The sequence below is a fragment of the Trichomycterus rosablanca genome, chromosome 4, assembly GCF_030014385.1.
Source record: "Trichomycterus rosablanca isolate fTriRos1 chromosome 4, fTriRos1.hap1, whole genome shotgun sequence".
Taxonomy (NCBI): Eukaryota; Metazoa; Chordata; class Actinopteri; order Siluriformes; family Trichomycteridae; genus Trichomycterus; species Trichomycterus rosablanca.
The window spans coordinates 1,878,295-1,889,509 of NC_085991.1; the positions used below are offsets into that span (position 1 = coordinate 1,878,295).

At 41.5% G+C, this 11,215-nt stretch overlaps 1 protein-coding gene across 2 annotated transcripts; it reads left to right on the forward strand.

Annotated features, from left to right (window-relative positions):
* On the forward strand, positions 1 to 7,988 carry anxa13l (annexin A13, like). 2 transcript variants are annotated; one of them, XM_062992893.1, is made up of 11 exons: positions 1 to 95; positions 1,746 to 1,821; positions 1,962 to 2,056; positions 2,262 to 2,435; positions 2,880 to 2,913; positions 2,993 to 3,072; positions 3,885 to 3,953; positions 4,997 to 5,098; positions 5,673 to 5,748; positions 7,000 to 7,112; positions 7,206 to 7,988. In XM_062992893.1, the coding sequence occupies exons 1-11, from the start codon at positions 81 to 83 to the stop codon at positions 7,323 to 7,325; spliced, it is 954 nt and encodes a 317-aa protein (XP_062848963.1). In that variant the 5' UTR covers positions 1 to 80; the 3' UTR covers positions 7,326 to 7,988. The 2 variants fall into 2 exon arrangements, with proteins under 2 accessions (XP_062848963.1, XP_062848964.1); XM_062992894.1 differs by having other exon boundaries at positions 2,265 to 2,435.
* Positions 7,989 to 11,215: the final 3,227 nt, after the last annotated feature.

Consider the following 11,215-nt stretch of genomic DNA (forward strand, 5'->3'; position numbering starts at 1 on the left):
GGGATGCTGGCTGCGTGACGTCACCGCGGGTGGTGCAGGACAGAAGCTTGTGAGCGGCGGACGCAGCACAAACCGAGAAGATGGGAAACGTTCAAGTGAGTAAAATACTTAGTTTAATACGTCTAAAATGCTTAAAACTATTATTTCCATGGAATAGTGTTGCACTTCATAACAACACACGCACTTTTGGTCTGTAGTATTGTTGTTTTGGTAACGTGCGCAGTTAAATATTTGACATTCAGGGACATCCAGTTTGGCTTTCTTTCTTTCTATATGACTTTAATCACAAATCTGGATATGAATGAAAAGTGAATGAAAATGAATGAATGAAAAGTGGTTTACAGAAGCTGAATTTATGTTCTAATGGATGTAAAGTCCATCAGACTCTCCCTTCCACCCAAACAGCCCCCTGCAGAGGAGCAGCAGCAGCTCATGACTCAGCAAAGCGTATCTGTAACCATTAATAAATCACATTTAATGTAAAAAGTCTTAAATAATATTGGTATATATAATAATAATTGTATCATGCATTAGTAAGATTGTTTTACATTGCATGAATTGGCTATTTAAAATATATTTAATGAATATTGACAAACAAGATAATCATAAAACTGTTTTATTATCAATGTATTATGAATTTATAAATAATTTCGAAGCTGTAATTAAGTTGATAATAATAGCTTTAAATGTTAATTTTGCTTTACAAAAGTTTGAATGAACATAATCAGAATCAGGCTTTATTGGCCAAGTATGCTCACACATACAAGTAATTCGGTTTTGGTTACACAGATGCTTGCAGTGCTCGTAAAATACAATAAAGACATTTAACTCACTCTTTCTCTAACACACACACATTCACACACTCATACCTTTAAACATTAGCATGTACAATCCACATTATGGGTTAAAAGAATGAGCTATAGAGGAGCTATAGAATGAAAAGGGAATGTGAGATACCAGTGTATTGTTGTAATTTTTGTAATGTTGGGTGTCATTGTATGAATTAAATAGGTAATTTGTAGAAGTGTCAAGAGGATTAACAGTTCTGTAGTGTTTAATTGTTCATTAGCATAATGGAGTGTGGGAAAAAGCTTCTCGGCAGCCTGGTCGTTCTGGAAGCGTCGGCCTGATGGAAGGCACCAAAACAGGATGTGGCCAGGGTGGAACGGGTCAAATCCAGCAGTGTGGGCAGCTTTACACCAATAGTCCTCTCTGCAGACCTAATAATGCGCTGCAGCCTTTTGGTGTCGTATTTGGTGGCTGAGCTGCCCCACACTGTGATGGATGTGGTGATGGAAGACTCTATGATGGCTGTGTAGAACTGCACCATCAGCTCTTGGGGCAGGTTAAACTTCCTCAGTTGGTGCAGGAAGTACATCCTCCGCTGAGAATAATCATTACAGAAATGTATTGTACAAAGGAAAACTAGAAAATAAAAATAATAATAGTAAACATTACGTAGTAAAAATCCAATGTTAAATAATACTAATAATTCCCCAAAATACATAAACTAAAGGTGGATTTGTGTGAGTGAATGATGGGTGTATAATGCTCGGTGATAGGCTGGCATACAATCCAGGGTGTTTCTATTATAAAATGCATTATTATAATTATTGTTATTGTTGTTTCATATTTAGCACTTATTATAAAGACAGTAATAAGTTCCAGTCTAAATAAAATGAAACAATTGAAGTAAAAGACCTAATAATAGCTTATTGTTTACATGGATCATGTGTCTCCTCCAGCCTACAGTTCTTCCCTATGAGGACTTTGATGTGGTGTCAGATATCAAGGAGATTCGCAAAGCCTGCAAAGGAATGGGTACGTCAAGGGTCTCACAGCTCACCATTCACACACGAGCCTGGTCTGATAAAGCAGCTCAGATAAATGTACAGGAAACGTTCAGTAATGTGGAATTCATTCTGATTATTAACTGATTCTGTGCTAATACTGATGTGCAGGTACTGATGAGGAGACCATCATCTCCATCCTAGCTAACCGCTCCTCAGCCCAGCGTCTGGAGATCAAACAAGCCTACTATGAGAAATACGATGATGTATGTTGGGCGTTTTCACTCTTTTTTCTATCTTTATGAACTTTCAGTCTGTTTATTTATAACTGGAAAAGGCTAGCAATTGGTTACCACACACACACACACACACACACACACACACACACACACACACGCACACACACACACGCACACACACACACTTGGTACTTAGTCTGGATCAATGAAATGAGATTAGATCATTTCCCAGCAGGAGTTGGAGGAGGTGCTAAAGAGCGAGCTGACAGGAAGCTTCGAGAAAGCCATCGTCGCCATGTTGGACCCACCTCACATCTACGCCACTAAAGAGCTGCGGCGCGCCATGAAGGGCGCCGGCACCGACGAGGACATTCTGGTGGAGATTCTGTGCACAAGCTCCAATCAGGTCGGTACGATTATGCTGTACAGTCACCTTCACAATCACATCTTACCCATTAAAACCAGTAAAATCTTTTCCACTACTTATCTACTTCACTTTGGAACATGACTGCCGGGATTTACTTTGATTGTAAATCTGCTGGGTTAAATATATACATGATGAGAAGGAATTTGAAGTAGAATATCTTGGAACACACGTCTGACTGTCTATAATGGGCTTAGAAGCTTAGAAAGTTCAGATGAAGTTTGTTGCTGATCATAAAGCACTGTATGGAATGACACTATATGGCCAAAAGTATGTGGACACCTGACTATAAGCTCAGAATAATCATGCTCAAACAGGGGAGTTGGAAGCATGTATGAAACATGGCTATATAGTATATACAGTATATAAAGTACGTATGATATACAGTATATTTATTATTATGAACTCTTATTTGTTCATCAACAGGAAATTCTGAATATTAAAGAAGCGTACGCTGAAGGTAAGAAAAGATGCACACACCAGGCCACAACTTTATACAAATATCAAATATTTTTCATGACACCGGTGACTTATTTTAGTACACGGCCGTGATCTGGAAGCGGACATCGAAGACGACACCAGCGGAGACGTCAGGAACTTGTTGATTTCACTCCTGCAGGTACAAACAAAGCTTAGCAGATGCTGTTCCAGCTTATTAATAGTTAAGATTATAAAAATGTGAGCACATGAGTTTGAATCTCAGCTCGGTTATCAGCAGGCCGGGTGCCTATATGGACAATAATGTCCGGTGGGGTGAGTGCTGTAGGGATTCCTCATGACATGCCGGCTGATCGATGGTGCCTGCACAGAGACGGGGGATAATGGAGATCGGTGCGTGACTCTCCGTGTGTGATACGGATCTCCATATCAACCCACCTGGTGTGGCTAAAAATAAGCAGTCAGTACTGCAGTCATTAGTACTGACCCTCCTCGGTCAGTTGTGGAGATCTGGGAATTGGATGCGACTATGCATTAAAAAAGATAATGGAAACGACCTGTGTGCAATTCAAGCCTCCAAGGTTGCCAGCATTTTCCTCAGTAGAGCTGTTGTACTGGTTGTTTATAATACGGTTACAGACAGCAAAAGAATTCAAGTCTATATGATTTATATATTTAATTATTAACCAGTATAATATTTATACTAAGAGTTTCCAAAATTTAATTCTATCAGCAGTTTCTAAATACGCTCCTGTCTCTGTCTCTTAGTAACTTTGACCGATCGCCTTACAAGCATCAGTGTTTATAAAAGAAGATCTATGATGTGGCTCATTTGCTGAATGAATTAATGAATTCCTCAGATGAGTCTTTAATAAAAGGATGATTAGTGCAGCATAATTAAAGCTCATTGTAGGAGGACTTAAATAATACGCTTCAGGCCATCATGTCACTTTCAGCATGGTAGATTAGAATGAACTGTTTTCTCTGTCACAGGCGATCAGGGACGAGGGGTTTGAAGTGGACGAGGAGTTGGCTGAGCAGGACGCCAATGCACTGATTGAGGTGAGCATTTTTATTTCATATTTCTAATGGTACATTTCTAGTTTCTTTCTTTTTATTGAGTTTTGTAACAAGGTGATACAACAATACGTTCAGGAAAAAGACATATACATAGAACATGAGAGCGTGCTCACCTAATCCCCTTATCCCACCCTCCCCATCTACAAACCATTATCAGGCAGGGTCCCCCCAATGCAAAAGAAGGAAGGGAAAAAGCTATTCTCCAGTATAGCAAGGTATTAAGTATCTACAGTATATTTTTAATTCTCTGGATCCAGTGTGTCTATTTTATCCTTAAAATAGGCAAGAATAGGGCCTCATATTTTATAAAAGAAGTCAAGAGATCCCTTCAATCTTATCTTTTCCAACCTAACACAAGTCAAAACCTCTTTAACCCATCGATCGTATGTAAGTGGGAGACTATGTTTCCATTTAAGCAGAATGGTACGTCTAGCCAACAACGTAGTAAAGGCCAGAACGCTTTGTGAAGCGACTGATATTAACGCCCCTGGATGGACATCAAACAGGGATACAGGAATACATTTCTGTACAGTGTGACAAAACATACATTGTGATTTTAGTTCATCACAATAAATCCAAATAATCCTGTGTCCTGGACAAGGTTATGGGAACGTACATTGCCAATAGCTTGGTACTAACATAAGATTGTGCAATATAGTGTAAAGGGCGGGTCACACCTCACTATCGTGACAAAAAGCCACGTTGCTTTGCAGAATAAAAAGAACCCAAGTGCAAATGCTTCTACCAGGGTAGAACAATACTGTGCCTTCAAATCCATTACCAAAAATGGGATAATCGCAAATGAATAATGTGGCCAAAATAATGAAAACAAATAAAAGACACAAAAACATACCATTAGTTTGTTCCCTGAACATTTCTTTGTTTAGGCTTATAATTACACACCTTTTTGCTTTTACTTATAGATAAAAGTGAAAAGACAAAATGTGCATGGATTTGAAGTGAATATTTGCTCTGAATTTACAGCTTATTAGATTATTAAAATATGTATTTTGTTGATCTGTCAGGCAGGAGAGGGTTGCTTCGGGACGGACGAGTCCACCTTCACCCACATCCTCACCCACAGGAACTACCTGCAGCTACAGGCCACCTTCAAGTATTACGAATCAGTAAGCGCAATCCAGCATGTTACTGATGGTGCTTTTGGATTTACGTCCATCTTACAGTCTCATCCATTTAGTTTACCAGTGAATATAAAACCAGCCTTCATGCAGTGGAGCTGAACAGTGAGCTGCACATACGTCATTATTTTCTTTCTAAGGGAAAAGAACCATTGTTCTCAGGTCCAGGCCGGTTAGATAATGTTGACATAGTTACCCAGGTACAATCTAATGAGCTCCAATTGCAGATGAAATTCAGGATCTAAAGCAAATAGTAAACACGGAGACATGGAAGCGGTTGTATGTTCCTGTTTCTAGTTTTTCCCTTTCTTTCATTGTCCAGATTTGGACATACTGGCCTCTTCTTTTACACTGTCTAGCAGCGGATTCCTACAAAAACAGCCTGCATGAACAGAGGACCACGCTACTCTCGTCCTATTCCTCTACTTTTGTCATTTAGATAGTAAAAGTCACAGAAAGCTACACACTATCAGGCCTCCACCCTCAGACAACACCAACTGTGTCTGTTAAGGCTAGCGTATTATTCCTCACTGTCCCGCTGTTTGTGTCTGCGATTTTTCAGGCATCTGGAACCGACATCCTTGATTCCATCGACAACGAGGCTACCGGGACGTTAAAGGACTGCTACATTACTCTGGGTAACAAAGACAGGATTCATTTACTCACTTCTTTAGTTTTACTAATCGTTTCAACCTGGTCAGGGTTGCGGTGGGTATACACTCTGGACAGGGTGGTAGTTCATCACAGGGCGAGCCTACTCAGTTTCAGTTTAAAGCAGATAATTCAGGCACCCAGGTGGCGCAGCGGGATATTCCGCTAGAACAGGGTTTTTCAAACCCTGGGTCGTGACCCTTGGGTGGGTCACAAGCCCAAAAAAATGGGTCACAGAAAAAAATAAAATAATTAATTTACATTTTTGGCGTTTAGCAGAGGCCTTTATCCAAAGCAACTTAAATTACAGTCACATTATACAGTCTAAGTAATTGAGGGTTAAGGGCCTTGCTCAAGGGGCCTGCTCAAGGGCCAAACAGCAGCAACCTGGCAGTGGTGGGGCTTGAACTAGTGGCCTTCTGATTACTAGTCCAGTACCTTTACCACTAGGCTATGGCTACATAAACAAATATTAACAGGCACAAACACAACATGAACTTCTACACGGTTACACCTTGTGGAAGCTTTACGTTACACCTTGTAAACCACAGTGGGACCAGATTCCTATAATTTTTATTAATTAAGTATATTTAGTTTTGATGCATCGTTTGTGTTGCCTGGGTTGTGGTAAAAATCATGGACAAAATGGGGGTCACTTGAAAAAAAGTTTGAAAAACCCTGCGCTAGAACACCAGCGCAGAGATTCTGAACTTTGACACTCGGTGTTGGCACCAGTCGGCTGGGCGCCATATGTGGGTGGGGTCTTCAAATGCTGTGTAAGGACCCTGATTAGCAGATAGAGGCACCTGTGCAGAGTTCATGGGTGAAAAAGGGTTCAGCGCGCGGGTCGTAGGAGGCGTGAGCAGCAATATACCCACCGACTGCAATCAGGTATCCACCAGCAGCGAAAGACAAATTAACTACACTAAAAAAATTGGGAGAAAATGCATCAGTAGGATAGAAAAAGCAGATCATTCAGCTTCATTCTTTTTGGAAAGGGGGATTTTAGTATTACAGTATTTGTTTACATCATTTACAGAGCAACAGTCGGTAACTGTATACCCCCAAAGTGCATCTGTTTGCTAATTGTATCTGAAATTGAATCTAAATGAAGCTGCAGATATGCTGCACTGAAAACATGTATTATAATTATAATGAATAAATAATTATCATACTGTACACGTTTAATCATCTCTTGAATCTGTTGTGACCGCTGCCTCCTCCTGCTGCTGGAACAGTTCGATGTGCCAAAAACCCGCAGCTCTACTTCGCCCGTCGCCTGAACGCAGCGATGGCGGGCGCAGGGACAGAAGAGGACACCCTCATCCGCATCATAGTGGGCCGCTCCGAGGTACAAATGTCCTTTTAAGCCGCTTCGTAGGATCATTTCACTTCTACACAAGCCATTGAACGTTTTTTTTCATCATTATTTTTTCATGTGCAGGTGGATCTGGAGACTGTGAAGGACATGTACCTGGAGAAGTACGACGTGACGCTGAAGGATGCACTGGACTCAGACTGCGGGGGGGATTTCAAGCGCCTCTTGCTGGCCGTTCTGCACTAAGGGTGGCGAAAGAGTCCCGAACTAAACCTCCAATCAGGAAGAACCTTCTCACCAACACTGCCTGTAGAAACCTGTACCGATTTTAACCTGTCATCGAATGATTTTAACTTACATAATCGATGTCCCCTGGCCTAAATCCCTGCTCCCCTGTGTTGACAGATGGAAACGTTCCAGAGTTGTTCCACTTAGTCTTTTCAGTCTGGGTTTTTTTCCATGGGCACAGTCAGGTGTTTTAGTAAGGTAAATAGAAATCCATCAGTCGAGTTCCTTTTTAATGTTTCCTATTTTAATGGTACAGATTATAAACCATATATAACAGAGCTTTTAGTATTTGGAACAGCACTAAGCTTTTACATACTGCTTACTTGTCCTTTTTCAATGGTTAGTATTTAAGAGGAACATTGTTTCAGGCGGTTATCTAAAGGAATGTTAATATAATCTGAAATGCTATGCAGAAGAATAGTTAGTGCTTGTGGAACTGATAAAAAGCTGCTATTTATCCAGAGAAGAGCTTTATTGTAGTCTAATATATCACTGACTGTACACTGTTGAGCTGCTGATGTTGATGTGATTAATCTGAATACAAACAAAAATATGGGACCAATGTGCAAACAAATCTGTGTTTATGTGCATTAAAATAATAATAAAACGGCATCAAATGAGTCGTTTTGGTTGGATAAGTTTATTCGTCACATACAGGTCATACACATATACACTGATCAGCCATAACATTAAAACCACCTCCTTGTTTCTACACTCACTGTCCATTTTATCAGCTCCACTTACCATATAGAAGCACTTTGTAGTTCTACAATTACTTTCATGCTGTTCTTCAATGGTCAGGACCCCCAAAGGACCCCCACAGAGCAGGTATTATTTAGGTGGTGGATCATTCTCAGCACTGCAGTGACACTGACATGGTGGTGGTGTGTTAGTGTGTGTTGTGCTGGTATGAGTGGATCAGACACAGCAGCGCTGCTGGAGTTTTTAAACACCGTGTCCACTCACTGTCCACTCTATTAGACGCTCCTACCTAGTCGGTCCACCTTGTAGATGTAAAGTCAGAGACGATCGCTCATCTATTGCTGCTGTTTGAGTCGGTCATCTTCTAGACCTTCATCAGTGGGCACAGGACGCTGCCCACGGGGCGCTGTTGGCTGGATGTTTTTGGTTGGTGGACGATTCTCAGTCCAGCAGTAACAGTGAGGTGTTTAAAAACTCCAGCAGCGCTGCTGTGTCTGATCCACTCATACCAGCACAACACACACTAACACAACACCACCATGTCAGTGTCACTGCAGTGCTGAGAATCATCCACCACCTAAATAATACCTGCTCTGTGGTGGTCCTGTGGGGGTCCTGACCATTGGGGCTAAAAAGTATGTAGAGAAACAGATGGACTACATTCAGTAATTGTAGAACTACAAAGTGCTTCTATATGGTAAGTGGAGCTGATAAAATGGACAGAGAGTGTAGAAACAAGGAGGTGGTTTTAATGATATGGCTGATCGGTGTATATACACATCAATACACACACACACACACACACACACACACACACACATTGTTCCTGAGACGCTGCAGTGCTGGGAGAAACAGGAAGATGGAGCTGAAGGCCCAGCTGAGGGCCGAGAAGGAGGAGAGACGGAGGCTGGAAACCATGTGGGAGGACGAGAGGAAAGATCTGCTGGAGATGATCGATAACAAGAAGAATCTGAGGATGACCAGTGAGATGGAGAAGAACGATATTATGCTGAAGGACTTGTGTCAGGAGCTCACGTTCAACGCTCAGACTGAAGAATACCAGGAATTCCTGAAATTAAAGCAGGAGGAGGTGAAGAACATCAGGAGCGACCTGCTGGAGGAACGAAAGCTCAGTCTGATGGAGACAGAGCGACACCGACTGGAAGTGGAGAGTCTGAAAGCTCAGTGGGAGGAGGAGAGAGAAGTGATGAGAGAGGAGAAAGAAGAAATGATGAGAAAGATCAGAGAACTCGAGGAGCTCCGACTGAAGGAGCAAGAGGAGCAGAGACTGTTAGGAGAAAGACTCCGGCTAGCTGTGGAAAGATCTGAGAAGGTAGGAGCTCTGTAGATGGAGAAAGAAGGACAAAGACTGGAAGGACTGGATGAAACTCAGCCTCAGACAAACATGACTAAGAATAAAATAATAAAAAATAATTGACATACGTTAAATAAACTGATAAAAGAAAACCTCAGCAATATATTATACACCTCGCCTCACAGCAGGAAGGACCTGGGTACTTCAATAAAAACATCCTGCCGGATATGTGTGTTTGATCAAAGCCCTTTTATTATATAAAAGCCTTACTAAAGAACCCACAACGACACCGTTAAAAACGAACGTTTCCAGATGCTACACTTTGGGTTTGGTTCAAATTGCCACAACACTAGTTTCAGAAGCTGTTGTGTAGCTACGGCTACTGGACTAGTAATCAGAAGGTTGCCAGTTGAAGTTGCGACTGTTGGACCCCTGAGCAAGGCCCTGAACACTTGATTGCTCAAAGTTGTCTTTATTGTATTATACACACCAGTAAGCCAAAACATCAGGACCACCCACCTAATATGCTGTCAAAATCATTGACAGTGGTATTACCAGCAGGTCCTTCAACTTTTGCATGTTCTCTACGTGAGGTGGATCGTCCCACAGTGCATACTGGTGCACCTCTTCCACAGGTAAACAATGCACAAGTGCCCGACCATCCACGTAATCTTGGAGCTTTATACTGCCATGTGTTTAGATAGATAGATAGATGGATGGATGGACGGACGGACGGACAGACAGGATAGATAGATAGATAGATAGATAGATAGATAGATAGATAGATAGATAGATAGATAGATAGATAGATAGATAGATAGATAGATAGATAGAAGGTCGGACGGACAAACAGACAGATAGATAGATAGGACGGACGGACAGACAGACAGGATAGAGAGATAGATAGATGGATAAATGGATGGATGGATAGACAGACAGATGGATAGATGGATGGATGGGTGGATAGATAGATAGATAGATAGATAGATAGATAGATAGATAGATAGATAGATAGATAGATAGATAGATAGATAGATAGATAGATAGATAGTCGGACAGACGGACAGAGAGATAGATAGACAGACATGAAGGAAATTATTGGAATAAAACCTATGCTTCTCCTTGTTCTTTGCTCATAAGATTACAGCCTGTTTATTTAGTATTAGTATTTTTATGCACACTATTAGAATTCTAAATATAGTAATTTTTTCAGGCAGTAAAAGGTAGAAAGTTTGTTTTTTGATGAATCGTTTCATATGACGTGTAATGCACAAACCACCTTGCATCATTAGAGCAGAAAAAAATCTGGTTCTGTGTTATAAAGGGTCATTTTGTAATCTAAACTAAAGGAAAGTCTCGAGGGGAAGTGATGGGTTAACATGAACAGAAGCTGGAGGGGAAAACCTGGTGTCAATTAAGTCCATGGCATAAAGAGCTTACACTGTTCCCAGAACACACTCCCCCTGCCCGCTCACACAGCTTCCCTCAGACGGCATTTACACGCTGAGGTTTAAAAGCATTCAGGTGAGCTGTAATGTAGCCTGGAGTTTTGTTTTTAAGTGCATGAGGACTACGCCTGATGCTGAAGGATCTATGAAGAGGCTTTCTGAAGGGTAGGCATTCAATATGACACCAATTACTACACTGCTTTTCTCAATCTGCTTGGCTGGCGTTGTAGGACATGCAGTCGAAACGTGCAGGGGAGTGCGCTGCGGTTCCACCCGTGCAGACGGTTTGCGGCGCCCGGCCGTCCCGTACACCATCATCCACCCGTCCACTGCGAGGGAGCCTGTGAGAAACCCTGTGAAGGAGCCTGTGAGAAACCCTGTGA